This window comes from Adiantum capillus-veneris, chromosome 7 (assembly GCF_014529385.1).
Source record: "Adiantum capillus-veneris isolate H3 chromosome 7, ASM1452938v2, whole genome shotgun sequence".
In the NCBI taxonomy this organism is placed as follows: Eukaryota; Viridiplantae; Streptophyta; class Polypodiopsida; order Polypodiales; family Pteridaceae; genus Adiantum; species Adiantum capillus-veneris.
Genome location: NC_140937.1, coordinates 115,895,324 through 115,915,542, shown reverse-complemented (window position 1 = coordinate 115,915,542; position 20,219 = coordinate 115,895,324). Strand labels below are relative to the sequence as shown.

Sequence of the window (20,219 nt, the reverse complement as noted above, 5' to 3'; positions counted from 1 at the left end):
GTGATCATCCTGCAAAAGTAGGGAAGTCAGATTGAACAGTCTGCGTTGTGAGTAATCTCTGAGAAGAGGAAAGGCCAGACCAATCTCTCTACGACGTCTTGCCTGTATCTCTAGCCTCCAATCCTCCGGTGTCAACCAAAAGAGAATCCGCGTCAACAATTCCATCAAACCGCAACTGGGTGTGGCTTTCAATGTGAACGAGCTAGGAGTGGTCTACTGCCCAGGTTGGGGGATAAGTCTGCTGTAAGGTTACCAAGGGTGAGTGTAAGCAACTCTGAAAGTAGCAATCCAAATGATCAGGAGTGTAGAAGAGCAACTGCACTACCATCCAAGCCAAGCTTCGGGTGACTCCGGATGTAGTCGTGGGATGTCTGATCTCTCGCATCTTGCAGGTAAACTCTCCAAGAGAGTCTAAAGCACTGAAGTCCCACTTCAGTTTGTAGATCCAAGCAATGAACTTGTCCAAGAAGAGATCCAAGATCCTCTCACCGAGTCCATGTAGATGCTCCTCCTTAAGCAAGTGATCTTACGTGTCGAGGTCAAGTGGTAAGTGCTTGTCCACCCAAGATGGTGGTGTCTTTTTTGGGAATTTCGGAATCCCATATGCCATGAGCATGGCCATATCTCTTGTGAACTCCTTTGATGAGTGCATAGGTGTGTCCATAGCAAACCACAAGTCACCACCCCCTCTGGAGTGCGCAACCGCCGAATGATGACCGGAATGAATGGATATCCCAAGGATCGCACGCCCATAGATGATTAAGCCGATGTCAAAGGTATCGTGTACTGCAGCAGTCACTGAGATACCACACCAACCACCACCGGATGGTGTTCTGGTAGGAGGTAACTTCATCCTCTATGAAAAACACAAGCCAAGAGGCTGCTGTCTACACAAAAACACAACTGTTCGGTGATGAAAACGCTGCTGTCCAGTGATTTTCAGCATGCTCGTACGCTCCTGGCAGGGTTCGGAGCAGTGCAGAGGGTCTGGGGAGGGTGGGGAATCAATGTCACAACCCCAGGTGGGCTGAAAACATAGAAAAAACAGCAGGTGTATATGGCTGAAATCTGAGGGAAATGAAGAGGAATCTCGCCAACAAGGCACCGGATGCTAAGCTGGGTAGGAGGCAAGATCCAGATGGGTGTAGCTAGCGCTCCCCCTCTCTTGCAAAAACGCTGGTGAATCAGCCCAAAACGCAGATCTGGCCAGAACGCAGGTGCTGCTGAAAAATGCAGATGGAAAGAGGGGATTTTCCCGTGATGGAAAGGACATGTAGAGACCAGCGCTTGCTGCCTGGAGGTGAAGAGCAAAAACGCAGGTGGAGAAGGGTTTCTAGGCGACAAAAAACTCAGCTTGTTCCATCCTTTCCTGGCTGATGGAAAACGCTGGCTGATCTTCTTCTTGGGAGGGAGTACCTGATGCAGAAGGTGATGCGCCCGGTCTCAAGACCATGAAGAGCTGAAGCTTTGGTACCATGTGAGAGTGCGTGTGTGCGGAAGCGTGAGAGAGAGGAGAGGAGAGAGGGAGACAGTAGACACAAAATGCTGGTGTGGGTAAGAGGGGGCGATCACCCCCCCCCCCCCCCCGACTACCAGAGCATAAGACGTGTACAATGTAATGAAATGGGTTTCCCCCCGACTCCATATATAGGAGTGCCCAAGGTGGTCGCCCAACCCAAGTGGGCGGCCGGCCCCTAACTCGGGCGGTTGGACAAGGTACAACCTAGACTATGGGTGGCGAGCCTGGAGACACTAGCCGTACAAGTAAGTGCCCTAGACCTGTGTGAAGTAGCAGAGTGGTGTAAATCTAACATAGGAGTGCCCAAGGTGGGCCCCTAGCTCAAGTGGGCGGCCGGTCCCAAACTCCGACGGCGGGACAAGGTACAACCTAGACTATGGGTGGCCAGCCCGGAGACACTAGTTGTACAAGGAAGTGCCTAGACATGTGTGAAGCAGCAAATTGGTGTAAATTTAACACCCCTTCTCAGCACCTGATGCTGAACAAACCGTATGAAGCCGAAGATGTGAGGCAAATGATGAAGATGTTTGCTCCGATGTCTGCAGCAGTCTGGGGTGTCCCAACCTCCGAAGCAAACTACTGTACTCCGCCGATACAGGGTGAATGTGACAAATTGCTGAGGTGTCAAAGCCCTGAAGAAGGGAACCAACTTGTAGATGCCGGCCGAGGGGCCTAAACCCTAAGAAGAACAAGTAACAGAAGAAGATGTCCTACCAACTTATGGGGACCCCGTCCGATGGGGCCCCAAGTGACATAAAGGATTAAAATAAAGCAGGACCCGCTCACACACACACACAAACTGATGATGTGGCAGATTTCCAAAAATTGCGATGACGTGGCAAGCTGTACGGATTTCCGTGTTTTGCGTTGGCTGATGTCGTGGCAGGACTGTACGGATTTTCGTAAATTGCGCTGACAGCTTTTTGGCTGTGCTTTTGGACCAGATGCTTTTGAATTTGAAGGCTTTTCACTGTAATTGCTTTTTAGGCCAAGGGCCTTTAAATATGAGGTTAGGGCTCATTCTCTGGCATGCTTCCTGGAGAAGGTGCACCCCTCGTCGTCGTCGCAGTACCAATCATCTCTAGCAGTACCCATTAGTACGTCAATAGCACCATAGTACAACTACCCCTCGTCGTTGTCAACGCAGTACCCCAGCATCAAGCACCCCTTGCGTTTTGGCTTGGCTCCTGCCTAGCTCAGCATAGGGATCATCGGGACCAGCAGTATCTTTAGTACCGAGTAGCTTCCGCAGTACCAAGCACCAAATACCTGCAGTATCCAGTAGCCTCACAATACCCATTAGCATCTCAGCATCTCAACATTTTAGTCATTGTATCAGCATTTGTGCAAGTAATAAAGGCTAAAGCAAGTACTTGCTCTGGCAATAGAGCAAGGGGGCCCTCGAGGGTGGTTGGGACACGACATACCGTCTCTCTCTCTCTCTCTCTCTCTCTCTCTCTCTCTCTCTCTCGTTCATTGTGTTCAGTTCAATATCTCTTTTCAAGTGAAGTAAAGTAACCTTGTGTTTGTGTGAAGTATTAGATCCGAGCTAAATCCTTATACACTTCCGCTGCACATGACATGGTATTAGAGCTCTGTGCGTGCTTTGGCTTCGCGAACTCAAGGGAAGAACCCCAAGTACCCAAGTATCCCAAGGACACCAAGAACCCAAAGAACCTCTCCCAACTTTTCTCCCTCAAAGAAGCTCGTGTCTTGATCGCGGACTTATTAGCCTCTCTCATCCTTGGTCCATTGTGTGCCGGCCGCGCTCCCGTCCTCATCGCTATGTTTTTGAACGAAGATCGACATTGGATCCGCGAAAATCCAGATCTTGAATACCAAGATTTGCTTACCTTGTATGTGAATATAGAAGGAGTTGGAGAAAGGATCCCTAACCCTCTTCTGCATTCGCATGTAGCGTGCATCCACTTCCGTCGACAAGCAACCATTGGAAATACCTCTGAGCACCCTCACCTTTCATCTTCACGCGCAATGTTTTCACGATAGGACTATTCGAGTGGTCGTACTTGCTCTCAAGGCAAAGTTAGCATCAAGGCTGGTATTCTGTGACAGTAGTAAGGCTACCTAGTAACTCGGTTGGTTGGTGTTTACATCGCAATAGTACCTACATCCGCAATATCTACAAGTTTGGAGGAGTGTGTGAATTCTGCTTTTGTCTTTGGCTTCAAACTCCTGAAAACAAATCGTCGTGTCACATTTTTAACAACGGTTGTCGGACCTCATGGGTACTAATGCAAGTAACTGAGTACTGGTACTATTGTCCTTGTTAAGCTTGCCTTTGCCTTTGTCCTCTAGCGAACTCGTGCATTTGCTTTTAGCTTCACAATCCCGAACCAAACAATTTGTTGGTTACCTTGAGAACATCACCCGTGCATAGGCCGCTAACTGGGAAATGGTTGATCGGCTTTCCATAGCCGATAGCTGGTGTTGGTAGTTGGTGCTTGAGCAAGGGGGGGCCATCGCGCGGATACAAGCCTCTACAAGCCGGGCTTTTATTCTTGGCAAGCTTGGACTTCCACCTCGCGCACTCCCAAAAGTCTTTAAAAATTCCCCAAGCCGCTCCACAAAATCCTTCCAAAAGCTTGTCCAACAGACCGACCTCATCCACTGCATTTCAAATGCTGGCCATCATAGGAGCAAACCGGTTGGATCCCTTTGACGAGTAGCGTCTTGAGATGCTTGCGATAGCTCCTAGAACGAGCCACACAAGCCCATTGTTTTGGAACGCTCGCAGTGAATGCCTCCAAAATGCCTCCCTGCATGTAGTGTTTTAAAACGCCCTTCAGCAAACTACCCGCCGACAGATTTCAACAACATATCAAAACGCAGTTTTGGGCAACATTTCAAAAAGGATATTCCGGCAACATATCAAAATGCCATGGAAATCACCAATCATGAAAAACTCTACCAACCCTCTAGCTTTTCCATTCACGATCTGCAAGAGATCTTTTTGCCTTAGATCTTCCTCTTCTCCACGGTGCCACTGTCTCCCACGATGTTGCTGTAATACCATGTTAAAGTCAACGATGCGGAAGCGTAGAGCAATGGGGAGAAAATACGACAGATTGCTTGGCAGGGGGATTCTCAGACACGTGATGGGGTTTTTTCAATCATCACTAGTATTACACTATGGAATGTTTGGAGAGCTCGTTGTCTCCACATTCTAAGTGCGGCTCCATAGCTCCTTCAGGATACCCTCACTGCCATTTGGCTGGACATCATTCACACCCTGATTTGGCAGTGGGATTCTTCCTCAGGTACATCTCGAGCAGCCGAGGCTCGCCGATTTGCCTTCCTTCGGCGTTGGGCACGATCCCCACTCTTCTTCACACTTACAGGTGGCCAGATTACATGGCATTATGCCCCTCCTCGGTGGTTTCTCCTCCACTCGTCACACCGACCACCATGAGATTGTTTTAGTCGAGTTGTCACTATAGTGGCTCTCCTTGTACACCCCACGTGATAGGCTATTTTGGCATCCGTTGGGGATTATATTGTACTCAGTAATATACAGCCCTGACTTTTTCCAAAAAAAAGAAAGAGAGAGAGAGAGAGAGAGAGAGAGAGAGAGAGAGAGAGAGAGAGAGAGAGAGAGAGAGAGAGAGAGAGATTGATTTGGTATTAACGTCCGCGGGGGGCTAGAAATGACCCATGGGACCTCAAAGTGATACATAATCTCCCCTCACGGGGGTGTATTGTGTGGTGTGTGTTATTCTCTTTTTGTGTTCCTATGAGTGTCTTTTGATGCTCAAGTATGCGGGTGAGGTATGTGCCGAGAGCTGTAGGGGAGGGGTCTGTCTTGGATAATAGGTCCGCAAAGGTAGAGCAACCGCTTAGAAGTGGTTGAAAGTTAGCCCGGATGTGAGCGTATTCTGGGCATTCCAATGTCACATGTGCTTCATCTTCGGGAGCTTGCATTGTACATGATGTGCATATCCGTTTAGAAGCATCAATTTTCAGCCAGCCCTCTGTTTCTATTTTGAGCATATGTGACCTTGTGCGCATCAAAGAGATGGCTCTTCGTGCCATGTGGGGCATGGGTGTTCGTTTGTGGGCCCGAGCTTCCATTGGGTTTGTGCTATAGCCTTCCCAATACTTTGTGTTGACATGCTTGCAATAGTATTCAAATTTCGAGCGGTGTTGCGTTGTCTTCCACTCGGTGTGGAGGCTATTTAGTAATGCAATTTCACAATTCAGCATGTGTTCTCCCTCCTTGCCCTCCTCAATAAGCATGTCCACATATGCCTCTACATTCCATTTAGCGAACCATTTCTTAATGTCCTGTATGAGGCTCGATGACAGAAATTTGCTTTTTTTTGTCTTTTGCGGCGCACATCCCGTTTCCCATGCAATGCGGGGGATTCGGGTAGTAGGCATCGCTTTGACCTTCATGATATACGTGTACATTTTTTGCAATGCTTTCATTTCTAGTGGTCTCTTGCCTGTCTCCAGGAGTAGCACGGAGTATGGTGTCGTCTTTTTGACCCCCATGTGTCGACATAGATTTTTTTTTTGAATTTTTTCAATTTCATTCCATGTGTGGGCTGAAATGCTTGCTCCCCATATTTCCACTCCGTAGAGGATGGCTTGCACTACGCATGTCTCAAAAATGGTCGCTTTTATCTCCCATCTTTTTATGCTCCTTTGTGTGCACATGTTTTCAAATTGATAGTACTTGGCATGGCCGATGTCAATTCTATTATGTGCGCATTGTCCCCAAGCATAGTTGCACGGGATGTCAATCCCCAAGTACTTGAAACTGTCGACTTTCTCAATTTGTTTCCCTTGATACATGAGGGGGGCGTGGATATCCATCTTACGAGTCTTTACAATCATGAACTTTGTTTTGTCTACATTGATTGATAGACCCACATTTTCACAAAAAGCATGTAACGCATCGACCAATTTCTGTAGAGCTGTAATGTCATGGGCGAAAAGAGCCACATCGTCTGTATAGATGAGCATGAGAAGTGTAAACATCCCGATGGCTGGTTCATCCCCTTCTAGTTGAGGGAGGAAGCTTTCTATTTGATCAATGCACAATCCAAAAAGAGTAGGGGAGAGAGGGTATCCTTGTTTGACCCCCATGTTGCTTGAGAAAGCTTTGGACAGCCCTTCGTGCGTTTTTAGTTGACATATGACTCTGTCATAGAGACGTGCTACCGCATCTTGAGATGCATCGGTACTTTTATGCATTCCATCCTTTTCCATATACCCATTCTCGGGACCGTGTCAAAGGCTTTGGTGAAATCTACAAAGCAATAGTATAATGTTTTTCCCTTTAGCCGACTCTCTTCCATTAATACCCTGAGTGAAACAAGGTGATCAATGGTGCTATGTTTTGGTCGAAAACCTGCTTGTTCTTTTGCTCGTTTTCCATTTGTCTCTGCCCATGTGCTTATGCTTTGTTCTAAGATGCTTCCCAAAAGCTTTGCCATGCAATATCCGACCATAATGGTACGGTAGTTGGTAGGCTGATTTACATCCCCTTTTTTGTAAAGTGCTTTGATCCAGTTCTTTTGCCAATCCTCGGGTAGCCCTTGAACAATGGCTTGGTTTAGCATTCTATGTATCCACTCTCTGGCTCTCATACCTGACCATTTGAGCATTTCTGAGTTCAAGTGTAGTATGTCCGGAGCTTTCCCATTTGCAAGTTTCTGTATGCCTTTTTTAACCGTTTTGGGATCAAAGTGGTCTTGGGCATGGAGATCGGTTTGCATGTGTGGCATTTCTTCTGCATTATTATGCACATATAGTTGTTCCACATACATGTACATGTCATCTGAGCTTATGTCTCCCATAATGTCATGTCTCCGTCCTTTTATTTTCAGCCATTCTTTTTTGGGATTTTTCTTGAAGTTGGCTATGGCTTGTGTCTCCGTGTGTAGCTCATAGTTTCTTCTTTTCCGCCTCTTGAGATTTGTGTAGTCTTTTGATAGAGTTTCCCATTCCGTGTTCGTCATTGACAGTGCCCGCAATTGTTTTTTGACATACTTGCACTCTTCATCAAACCATGGGTTATGCGGTAGCCCTTTAATATGATTTCCTCGCTGATGCGCTTTTCCCATTGTTCCACGGCGTCACATAGAGCTTGTTTGAAAATTGGCCATGTTTGTGCGATGTGTGATGGTATGGGTACATGAGCAAGTGTATTGTCTAGATGTTCTGCATACCTTCTTTTCTTGTCCACTTGCATTTTGTATGTCCATGATTGGGCATGGGGCTGTTCTTGTGCTTTTTGAGTGGGAACTTGTAGCCATACATGGATTGGGGTGTGGTCCGAATTGGGTGACCTCTTCCCAATTGTAAAATTACTTACAATATGGGATGCCTCATATGCAATCAATACATAATCAATAACACTCATGCCTTTGTTGGCCGTGTAGCATGTGCATTCTCCGATTTTTCAAACTTACTTGTTCCATTGACGGCGATTAGTTGTAAGGATGTCATCATATTGAGCAATGCAATACCTTGCGGGTTGTAATGAGATCTTTCGAACATCTCTCCCATGTGGGATCTAGTATCTTATTATGTTCAAGCATTGGAGGTGTCATGAGATCCACCATTTGCATTTGCGCATGTGCTATGCGAGCATTCATGTCCCCAATAAGCATAATCATCCCTTCTTGTGCATAGGCATGGATATCGGCATACAGATCCTCGAAAGGGTAATTCTACATTGAAGGCACCATAGAATGGTGACTCTCTATGGGGGATGTAGCACCCGGCAATGAACATAGGTTTAGGTTTTGTGTCAAACTTGATCCATATGAACCGGTTATGGGCATTTGTCTTGCAAATTGTGATCCTTTTTCTGAGTTCCTCTCGGTATATCACTGCGACTCCTCCTTGTCCCCTCATTTTTGTACATGGCATCCGTAGGGAGTGTGTGACATATCCTTCAATGTGTGGTATTCTACATGCATCGTGTTCCCATGTTTCCAATAAAAAGAGAATGTCGGCTTGTGGTAGGACTTCTGTTAATCCTTCTCCTTTATGCCACGGGAAGCCTCTGCAATTCCAACTTGTCACGTGTAATTCCGTGAACCCATGGGTCTCGCATTGTCATTTTGTTTCCTCTTTTGCTTCCCCTTTCGTGTCTGCCTGGGCTGTTTTTTTGTTCATGCGAGCTTCGTATGCTTCACGTCTGGTCTTTTGTTGGTTCGGCGTTCTATCTTCACTGATCTAAGTAAAGTGCGCTATCCTTTAAGTAGATGCGGGCGTTTTCGAGGATAATAGCCCTCTTGCGGGCATCCAGAAGTGTGCATACGATTGCCCGATTCGCTTCTGGTTTCTTCTTGCCTACTCGATGTGCACCATATACCACCACATCGTGCATTCCGAAGTTAGTGGAGATCGTTTCCGTGATGTCTGTGTTCAAGGTGATGACCTTCTCGTTGTCGGATTCGGGGATACCCCGTATCACGATGTTCATTTTTCTTTTCTCTTGTTCGGTGTATTCTTTGTCATCCTCATTAGCATACATGTCTCTGTTCATTGAGGAAGTCTGAGGCATTGGTGTGTTTGTCATTGCATCTTTCCAAGAGCCCACATTTTCAGATACATTCATTTGCGCAGTCTTTTCATCATGTGTGGCTAGCGTGTCTTGCATTGTAGTTGTGTGCTTATCAAGAGCACTCTGGAGCTCTTGCTTCTTCTCCTCTTGGTGACGGACTCGTAGGTCTTGCATTTGGAGCTTGTGTTCCAATTCTTGGTTTTTTAGAGCTAGGTCTTTGATTTCATCACTCTGCTTCATGATGGTGGTGTGCATCGAGGAGATGAGTCCCCATATGTCTCGTAATGAGCATGGTGGCGTATTCCCTTCCATGATGTCCGGTTTCGGGGGGGTTGTTTGCTGTATTGGTTTGGGTCCCATGGTGCGTGTAGGTGAGGACCTGACAGAGAGGCCGCTTCTGGAAATTCGCAGGTTCACAGTGTCATTCATGTGGCCATGGTGTGCTCTTTGATGGCTCTGCTTGCATAGATGAAGCATATAAGTCTCAGCTGCTTTACCACCTGAATGCAAGGGAAAACCTAAACCCAGTATAATCGGGTTGAAGATCTGTTCGACTGTTCAAGTGTTCCAGTTGCAAGAATCCAGGCGCCTATGAACAGAGAGAGAGAGAGAGAGAGAGAGAGAGAGAGAGAGAGAGAGAGAGAGAGAGAGAGAGAGAGAGAGAGAGAGAGAGAGAGAGACGTGGAATGCTTACGTTCAAGCGCGAGGCCAAGCTCGTGCCGCGGAGAAAGATTCTCAGCGCCAAGTTTAGGAACAGCTAGCGAAGAAAGGCTCCGACCTCCTGTGGCGAAGAGAGCACAAGACGTGGTGGAACTTGAATCAACGAATGTTGGGAAAAGTTCCAAGAGTGCCAGCTAGTGCAGCCCCTTCTGGATAGTGCGGAGGTCTTACAGGCGGGCGAAGAAAAAACACTTGAAATCTGGCAAGGGCATTACACCAAAGTATTCTCGGATGAGATCGGTACAAGCCTGGATCCCCAAGCCTAGCAGGGTAAGTGTGTCAGGATGTGGCAGAGAATGACGGAGGTGAATGACCCTTTCACGTGGTCGGAAGTCCGTAAGGCTTGCCAAGGACTGAAGCGTCACAAGGTGGCAGGAGTAGATGGTATCCCGCCGGAAGTGTTCAAGCTCCTCGTCAAGGACAAAGGCGCCCGGAAGGATCGCGGTGTGCGTGGAACACTTATGGGAAAAGCATATCTCAGAGTTATCCAATTGATTTTCGATACAAGGGAGGTCCCAGCTGAGCACGCCGCAACAGTGCTCATTCCGGTTCCGAAAAAGGGAGACCCCACGGTTACGGATAACTACCAAGGTATCTCTCTCATTAATGTAGCACTTAAACTCGTGACTACTATTTTAGTGACGCGCATCGCTAGGACTCTAGAAGAGTGCGGCTTCTTCTTGAAGGGCCAAGCGGGCTTCCAATTTCGTGAGGAGTGCATTGGACAAGTCGCATGCCTAAAGGAAATTGTCCTACGACGAAAGAATAATGGAAGACCGAGTACGCAGTATTCATCGATTTTCGGAAGGCATACGATTCTGTTCCGCACGAAGCCCTTTTCTATAAACTCGAGGCCGCCGGGGTGGGAGGGAAAGACTTACGCTTTATTAAAGCCCTCTACAGCCACTCTCAAGTCTGCATCAGAGTTGGTGACCGTCTCTCTGAGCCCATTTAGATCGAAAGAGGGGTCCGACAAGGGTGTCCCGGGTCACCCACCCTCTTAACATCTTTATCAATGATGTTATAAATGAGGCAGCAGACTTCGGAGTGGACACTCCCGGATTAACTTAGAAAATTCAAGGTTTACTCTTCCCCGACGACCTAGTTCTTTTAGCGGACTCCCCGGCTGAGCTCTAGACTGCACTAGATCGACTTACGATGTGGGCTCAATCTTGGGGCACGAAGTTCGGTATAAGCAAGTGCCAAGCCACAGGCTTCTTTGGGGACCTTGAGGACCTCAAAAAGAATGATTCGTTCACGTTAAGACGGGGAACGCGTGGAGGTGACTGAAAGCTACAGATACCTGGGGATCATCGTGGATTCCGATTTCAGCTTGGAGACCATTATCCAAGATAGGACGACAAAGGGGCGGGGATGCCTCTTTGCAGCCAAGCACGTCCTCACCTCCCGTGCTCTCCATCTATGGACGAGGCTGAGCATTTTCAAGGCTTGCGTTTACCCCGTGATTACCTATGGAGCAGAGATCATGGGGGCACACGACCAAAAGCAATTGTTGCCACTCCAGCTCCTCGTTGCCACATGAATGAGGCGGTTGGTGGGAAAGCGGCAAAGTCGACGTCAGTCGTAGCGTCGACCTTGCATCACAAACTGAACGTCCCATCGGTCGTCGCCTTCTGCGGTGCCCAGCGGAAGCGTTCCTATGGTAAGTTTGGCTTAGTCAGCACGCTTATCAAGGACTTGGTAGCGACCACTCCTAAGTCTCGAAAGGGGTGGTCATGGACAACTAGGACGGATAGGTAGTTACGTGAGCATTGTCCAGCGGTTCCGTGAGCATTGTCCAACGATGATCGTGGAGACGGCCAGGGAACTGATATGGGATAAATGGGACTCAAGAGCCGTTTGTGCCTCTTTGACCAACTACAACCTCCGTGGGATGAATATCATGCACAAGTACCTTTTCCAGTGCAACTTATCTCAGAGCGTGAAGCGTGACGACGAGCGCCTCTTACTACTCGCTCGAGTAAGAGGATTAAGACTTGCGGATAAAGTCTTACCAAGGGGGAGTGCATGCCCCCTTTGCAATGACTTGGAGGGTGGGAAATCAATTGAACATATTGTGATGAATTGTCCGGCCCTGACCCGCGCTCGAGCTGATCGTCTCGGCCGGTTGTTGTGTACCATTCGGGACCTTCAAGACCCAGTGGGTGTCGCTATAAGTGACATCGAAGTTACCATTATCCTCCTTGGTGGGGAGGCTCGCGGAGTGAGGTTGACCTTCTGGGTTAACCCGCGTCCGCATTCGAAGGGAGCGACTGCAGGGCACTAGCAGCTTTCCTTGGTGAGGCAATTCCACAATATCAAAGAGCATTAAATGCTAGGTTGTTAACCTAGCGAACCGATTGGATGAATCGGAGATAAATCAGATCCCTTTGACGTCTAGAAGGGGGGAAAGGACGAAATTCTCCTTAATAGCAAAAAGTTATGAAACTATGTGCTAAACTCGAATATGACTTTATGATACTGATACATGGGTTGCCTTATCAATGGGCAAGAGGAGTGTTGGAGACTCTAATTGTCCCCGGATTGGGACTCCACCTACGAGCCGACGCCCAAGTTGGGTATGGCAATCTCTTTCGAAAACCCGCCGGGGTGATTCAAGGTTTTGGCGGGTGTGGGAAACCAAGTCCCGCAGTGAGAGATGCTTGGGATAGATTCGTTTTTGTAGTTTCTAGTATAAATGCCCGGCATATTTTTGACTCATACTGCACAGCATTTGCAAGGGGTTCAGGAGGTAGTTAGGCCATTTGCTAGGGCGACTAGCACATGGGCAACATCTCATGGTGGGACAGTTACAATTTGGCCTACTACAGTGCTCTTTGATCATGCCCCAGTTTCTTTGCATTTGAGATTCGAGACTTCCTCTATGCCTAGACGAGGATTGTGCATACCCAACTCAGTGTTATAGGATGCTTCATTGTCTGAGATGATTCAAGATGTTTAGGCACGCATTGATTTGCAGATCGTGCATCCCATCTGGCTACATGCATCACTGCCTCTTCCGAGGCTTGCAGACATATAGCTACAGAGAGGTGCCGAGGCCTATTCCGTAGAGAACGTGAGTTACATGACCATTTGGGTTGCATACGCTGGCAGCACGAGGAGTTTCCAAGTTTCTGGGTGAGGGTGAGGTTGACACAAGAGAGACTCACATTCAGATTGAGAAATCTGAATTAGTATATCCTGCTTCGGTATCGACATAGATATTCAAAGCAAAGAGGATAAATAAGGATTTCTTTGCACACTTTAGGGACATAATATCCGCATATTATGCTTCGATATCAACACAGATATCCAAAGAGGATAGAATGATTTACACACTCTAGGGAACATCCCAAGGGGGCTTCTATTAGGGCCTTACAAGATTCTGCAGATAGGTTGCACATGATCCTGATGAGGTCCTTGACATAGCTTCAGATTATTTTGAGCATTTTTTTACTGTAGATTAGCTGACTGATGATATTTTGCATTCCAAAGAAGAGGTTTGGTCTCATGTTCAGCTTGTAGTTACAAAGGTTATTTGCCACACTTTACTAGCCCCTCTCGCTATGCAGGAGATGCATGACGTAGTGGTTGGCCTAGGTGTCACGTGACACATCTAACCCTATGTGTACGTGGACAAGCTACTTCATGACATGGGTTTAGTTCAGTTCAGTCAGCCTAGATTAAGAAGTGATCTGGCACTTTTGTAAGTCTGTTCGCAGACCGTGCATGTCCAGACACTTAGATTAGATGCATATCCTCTGGTTGCACACAGCATGATCATCAACATTCCCATCAGAATCCATCAGGGGAATTTTCCAGTGCATTAAACCTATTTTCCTTATTTTTGACATTTTTCACTTATTTATTAAGTGACTTTTGTTGGGAACTAGGTAAGGCAATTTTGCTAAGATAATATATAAGCAAACCAAAGCTAGCACTTTCTGGTAGAAGAAGAAGGAGAGCATCAGGCACTCAAGTGCAGCAGGCCTTTGGAGACCCTTCTCAGCAAGACGACCCCCCCTTCAACCTGGCGTTTTTGGAGCCCTCCAGCCAGCGTTTTCAGCCCTGCTACATAGCGTTTTTCAGCCTTGTGCCTTGGGCGATTTCAGCAGGGTAATTCAGCCAGCAAGTGGCGTTTCCTACAACAACATTTCAGCCAGCATTCTAGCGTTTTCCACCAGCCTTTCAGCAGCTGCATCATAGCATTTTTGCAGCCCATGGACCAGCGTTTTGACAAGGACAACATCCGCGTTTTGCATCAAGTTCAGCAGATAGAAGCCCAACAGATTCAACGATTCCAAGAAAGAAAGGACAGCCCGACAAGAAGCATCCCAAGCATTCAGTATCCAGCCATAGTCTCGTCCCCATCGCCCACACGGTCGACATCGACATCACAACATTTTGACTCATTGCATTAGCCTTGTATCAGATTGTGCAATCAATAGTAGACCACTCTCGCCATCGAGAGTGGAGCCCTTGGAGGAAGGTTTACAACGTCTCTGGTGTCGTATTCTCTTCTCTCACTATCTATCAGTCTCATGCGCCTTCACGCACAGTGTCTATTCACTTTGTTTGTGTCCATTGCACTCTCTCACTAAAGGAATGGAAGGCTCTCCCTTCCCTAAGTAAAAGAAGCCTTGAGCACAATTCGGAGCACTCATCTTGAGCAAAGTTCAACATTCACTTCTGCTGCATCTTACATTGGTATCAGAGCTTTGGCAGTGTTCTGTATCACTTAAGGAAAGAACCACAAGAACCACATAATTTTTTTTTGCTTGTTGCGGTCGCACGTAACCCAAGTTCTCTTGGGCGTGTGGATTCCTAATCGTGTTTTTGAAGAGTGACAAGAAACCCAAGAAAGAAGGGCTTGTCCAGCCTCCCCTTGTGCCTCTTTTCACTCATTGAGAGCGGACCGTGCACTTAGCAGCCGGCCAATCAACGTGAGGTGGGAAAAAGCAACCTTGGTGTGAGCGCAAGGCCGCCAAGGGGTGCGCCCGCGGAAAAGAGCAGAACTCGGGTGAAGAGAAGATCCTTCTCTAACACAGATTGCAAGCGAAAGAAGAACCTCAAGAACCTCAAGACCCTCAAGACCCCCAAGAACTCAAGAACCCAAGACCCACAAGAACCCAAGTTCCTTGTGAACTTAAGAATCAAAGATCATAGTGTAGGGTCATCACCCGAAGCGGAATGGATACTTCGCATGGAGGTGATGGGCATGAAAGTAGTGAAGAAGAATTTCCTCACCACGGAGGTTTTCCAGACCCTCCCCGTTTACCATCTACGCCAGGGATTGCACCAAATCCTATGGAGGCTTTAGTCAAGTCGATGATGGAGATGATGGCACAACAACAAGAAGCGAATCGCGTTGTGCTAGCATAACAAGAAGCGACTCGCATTACCTTGGAACGCGAGCGCGATGCACGAAAAGAAAGAAAAGCACAAAGAAAGGAGGCAGTCGAAGAAAGACGAGCGGCCGTTCAGAGAGACCTACGCATGCAAGAATTGGTTCGAAAGGTTCTCGCCTCGAAGTTCGAGCCAGCCAAAGATGTTGGTAGTTGATCAAGTGGCGCAAGCCGAGATTCGGACTCCAACAACCCAGTCAGAGAGAAGATCCAGTTCAATAAGTATGATGGTAAGATGGATGCTACAGTTATTCATTCTAGGTTGCATCAATTTAATGCTTATTTTGCGACAACTAAGAAGACAAGAAATAGCAAGGTTTTGACGGCATCCATGTACCTTGCCGGTGATGCCATAAGTTGGTACCACGCATGGCAAGAGGCACAGTTAGCCGCACACCTAGAGGAAGCCGACGAATTCACGCCCCTTTCCTTCAATTGGGCTGATTTCCTAGACAAACTCAAGGCGCGGTTTATGCCCCCACAGTACCTAGTACGATGGAAGGACGATTGGCGTGGTCTGATGCAAAATGGTATGCCAGTTATGTCTTTCTCTGATCGTGTTTTGCAGCTCGGCACTCAATTACGCAAATCGGATGCGGAGTGCAAGGAGGCATTCCTTTATGAATTGGACGAGTATATCAAGTAGGATGTCAAGGTGCTCGATCCAATCGATCTCAACAAAGCGGTAGCGATTGCTCTCGCACAGGAGATGAAGCACAACAAGGGAAAGCCCAAGGAAAACAAGACTTCAACAAGTATCTCTCAGACTTCTGAGAACCCTCAGAATGGTAAGAGCGGTAACTCTTCTAACCAATCCAATAGTCTCTTAGAAAAGAACTCTCAAAGTGAACCTAAGGGTAAGGCTAACACAATTGCTAAACCTAAGCGTACTCCAGATGAAAAAGTAGCACAAGGAATTGTAGGAGGATACATCACGTCGAAAGAGCAAAGCACTTATTCTAAGGAAGGTCGTTGTTTTCATTGTCACATTAAGGGTCACATGAAAAGAACATGCCTTAAGCTTGAATCGAATGAATCTAAAGAATCCACAGAACCCCCTTCCTCTGTCAATGCAATCAATGACAATACGAGTGTGCCCCAAGTTGCTCATGACCCTCCATTGATGAGTCTCTCATTAAATGTTATGGTCATATGACGGGGCAGCGTTTTGTCATATTGTTTGACCCAGGCAGTATGCATGATGTGATTAGTCCCTCTCTTGTTGAGAGAGCCCGATAGAGGTTAGTCAGAAATCTCCTCTCGAGGTCTCTGGCTTCGCTCCTGGTATGGACTCTCTCATTACAAAAGAGTGCCTTGATGTATTGTTTACAATTCAACAAGCTGCTTTCCGAAGAAATTTTTTAGTCTCTCCTCTCTCAGGATGTGATATGATTTTGGGCATTCGATGGCTTCGTGAGCATAACCCTCTCATTGATTCCCTACAGCCAGCGTTTTCAGCCCTGCTACATATCGTTTTTCAGCCTTGTGCCTTGGGCGATTTCAGCACGGTAATTCAGCCAGCAAAGTGACAGCCTATTTAGCGTTTGCATCAGCCAGCAAGTGGCGTTTCCTACAACAGCATTTCAACCAGCATTCTAGCGTTTTCCACGAGCCTTTCAGCACCTGCATCATAGCGTTTTTGCAGCCCATGGACCAGCGTTTTGACAAGGACAACATCAGCGTTTTGCATTGAGTTCAACAGATAGAAGCCCAACAGGTTCAGCGATTCCAAGCAAGAAAGGACAGCCCGACAATAAGCATCCCAAGCATTCAGTTTTCAGCCATAGTCGCGTACTTGTCGTCCCACCGTCGACATCAACATCACAACATTTTGACTCATTGCATCAGACTTGTATCACATTGTGCAATCAATAGTAGACCACTCTCGCCATCCAGAGTGGGGCCCTTGGAGAAAGGTTTACAACGTCTCTGGTGTCGTATTCTCTTCTCTCACTATCTATCAGTCTCATGCACCTTCACACACAGTGTCTATTCACTTTGTTTGTGTCCATTGCACTCTCTCACTAAAGGAACGGAAGGCTCTCCCTTCCCTAAGTAAAAGGAACCTTGAGCACAGTTCGGAGCACTCATCTTGAGCAAAGTTCAACATTCACTTCCGTTGCACCTTACACTAGGTGGTGCATCTTGTCTTAGATAGGATGGGTTCACTCCACAGTTTTTCTTGCAGTTTTGGAATGCCCCATTATGCTTTCTGGCTTGTTGCACGTATTTGTCCGACAGTGGATACAAATCACTCTCATTTCCTAGTATAAGATCATTGCTGTTCATTTTACACTCATCGTATAGGCCACCTTGACATTTACATAGCCTACACATTTGACGTGGTTCTGCTTGTTGATTCACTTGAAAGCCTACAAACGAGCCTTGATAAGGTAAGTGAATGGTCCAAGACCTGGGGCATGACTTTTGGAATAGATAAGTGCATGGTCACGGTGCTCCACGGTGACCTGCAAGATCTCTCTATGAGGATCTTTTTTTTGGGAAGCGAGATGGTTGCAGTGGGTGAGACTTATAAGTACCTTGGTATCGACGTAGACTCCACCATCTCCATTGAATGCATCTTCAAGGAACTGGCGGACAAGGACAGGAAGAGCCTATTAGCATGCCCGCATCTACTGGCAAACCGAGCGATCCCCATCTGGTCTCAACTAATTGTCTTTAAGGCATGCGTGTATCCAATGAGTCGTAGTGACAACCCAAAACAGAAACGACAGAAATGGAAAGAAAAAGAGAAAAACCGGAGTTTTGGAGTTTCAACCTTGATCGAAACGGTTCAGAAACAAGGTTTTTTTATTTCTTTAAAAAAAATCAATATAATACTTAAAACAAGAAGCCTAGAAACATAAGTCAATGATCATAATGTCATATTCTACAACACTTGAGAATTTATACGACAAAAACTTAGAACCTTCAACCTACGGTCTACAAGAAACCTGCTGTCAGGCATCTCCCCAGTGTGCAAAATATGTTAGTATACACTACAGAGGTCTCAACCAGAGTACTCCAAGAAGAAACTCAGAGTCAAACTATCCTCCCATAGACAACTACCCCTCGGGAGTGCCTTGAGGACCTCCAGCTCCTCAATCTGAAGTAGGCACTCAAGCCCCTGCCTTTTCCCTTCAAATTGGCCCTTAAAAAAATTAAGGTTCGTAATGAAGTTTCTTCCGGTCCGAAACGGTGAAGAAACGGCGTTTCCATTTTGGGCCCTTGAAATGTCATTTCTTGTTACTATGCAGTGAGTTTTTATAGCACGGAGATTATGGGGGCCCACGATCAGCATGTCTTCCACTCTTTGCAACGGTTCCTCGCCATCGGGATGCGAATGTTACTCGGAAAGGGAGCAAGGTTAACCTCCGTAGAAACTGCAACTCTTCAGTACGAGTTTAACATTTCACCCGGCGGACAACGAGCTAGGGCTTTTGATAACTACCGCTTGGTTTCATCCACCTGGATAGGCTCCTTGGTAGAGCCTAAGAACCAACCATTCAAGAAGTGGACTTCGACAACCCGAACCCAAAATTGGGTGAATAAGTGTATCCTTGCGGCGCTCAGTTTGCTACCATGCATGGGACAAGTGGGACGAGAGGCACTTGTGCTTTGCGTTGGAACCCTATAAGACGGTCGGCTATGAACAAACACGTGGATACCTACTGTAGCTCAATAGGAGCATTGCCGTTTGATAGGAAGTAAGAGAGAGCGCTAGCTCTCGCGAGTAGGTGGGCTTGAACTGGTTGATAGTCGGAGGCGCGGACACATTGTCTGTCCAATATGCTCATAGTTGGAGGGTTTCAACTCCACCTTCAACTATTTTGACTCGCCGTTGGACCTTGAAGAGATGACCGTTATCCTCCTTGGTGGGAGGCTCGTGGGAAGCGGATACCCTTCTGGGTACACCGTGATCCGCACTCGAGAAACGTAACCATAGGGGACGTCTCTGTGGCGAAGTTCCTCGGTGAGGCTGTGTCCCAGTACTTGAGGGTTGTGCATAGGCGGATGGAGGGGTGTGCCCTCCTTCCTATGCTTATTATTATACTTCGATCCCTCTTGAGGGAAATGGCGTATTCTCCCAAAGCCATTGAACATCTCCAGAGGTCTCTTTTGTACACACACACACACACACACACACACACACACACACACACACACACAGAGAGAGAGAGAGAGAGAGAGAGAGAGAGAGAGAGAGAGAGAGAGAGAGAGTTATTCTTGCTCATTGTTTCAGGCAAAGAATGAAATCGATTAATGGGGAAGGATGAGAGTTAGTGGCAGAAGTGAAGCTATTTTTTCATTCAAGGAAAAGAAATTTTCAAGTCTTTCACATGGCCTCATGATTGGCTGTGCTTGTTAAGGAATAGCTCTAGCATTGTACTTTGAAAGTAGCAATATTTCTTATTTGCTGTGTATAGTTGAAGCGTGTTTCTTTTTCAGAGTTTGAGAAAAAAAAGCAAGGCAAGGTTTAGCTTGAAATCATGTGTGTGTGAGGTAGCCAGTGTCCAAAGTGCTGCATAGACCCTGTGTATGACAATAACTCATATACTTGCGTATCATGGGTATCGTAATGACTTCATTAATATTAATAAAGTGTTGGTGCTAAGATGTTTTGCATTCATCAATATTATACTGCATTTGGTCAGATAGCTACCAATTTTTTGTCCAAAAGTCTCTCCATATCTGATATCCAGGCATATTTTTTAGTCAAATAGCAAACATGCATACTTCACATTGTGAAGTTTTCGTCCGAGTTACAACCAACTGATTTTGTGCTAAGTCTTTCTATATTTTATGGTGCGTATGCCCTATCACCTACCTCATTTTTGTGCTGAATTTTTCAATTTAATGCGTCGTTTAGTGCTAAGACTTCATTATCGAGTCTCCCCTTGATCACTGGAGTCATGACAAAAACGCAATACGTTGAACTTTGTGTTGATGTATGCTCATGCGTTTGTGCATGTGGTGTGTGTTGTGTTTGGGAGCACATGTAGTTCTACACCCACTATTGGGCATTGACGACGTT

The 20,219-nt window shown here is 46.7% G+C and overlaps 1 protein-coding gene across 2 annotated transcripts in view; it reads left to right on the top strand.

The window, feature by feature from the left end:
• LOC147454477 (uncharacterized) overlaps nt 1–19,799 on the top strand; it is a 100,310-nt gene extending 80,511 nt beyond the window's left edge. For both annotated transcript variants that reach the window (XM_086516416.1, XM_086516415.1), the window contains one exon: nt 19,428–19,799. In XM_086516416.1, coding sequence (XP_086372542.1) covers nt 19,428–19,461 — 34 coding nt within the window. In that variant the 3' untranslated portion in view covers nt 19,462–19,799. The remainder of the gene's footprint in view (nt 1–19,427) is intronic.
• Nucleotides 19,800–20,219: the final 420 nt, after the last annotated feature.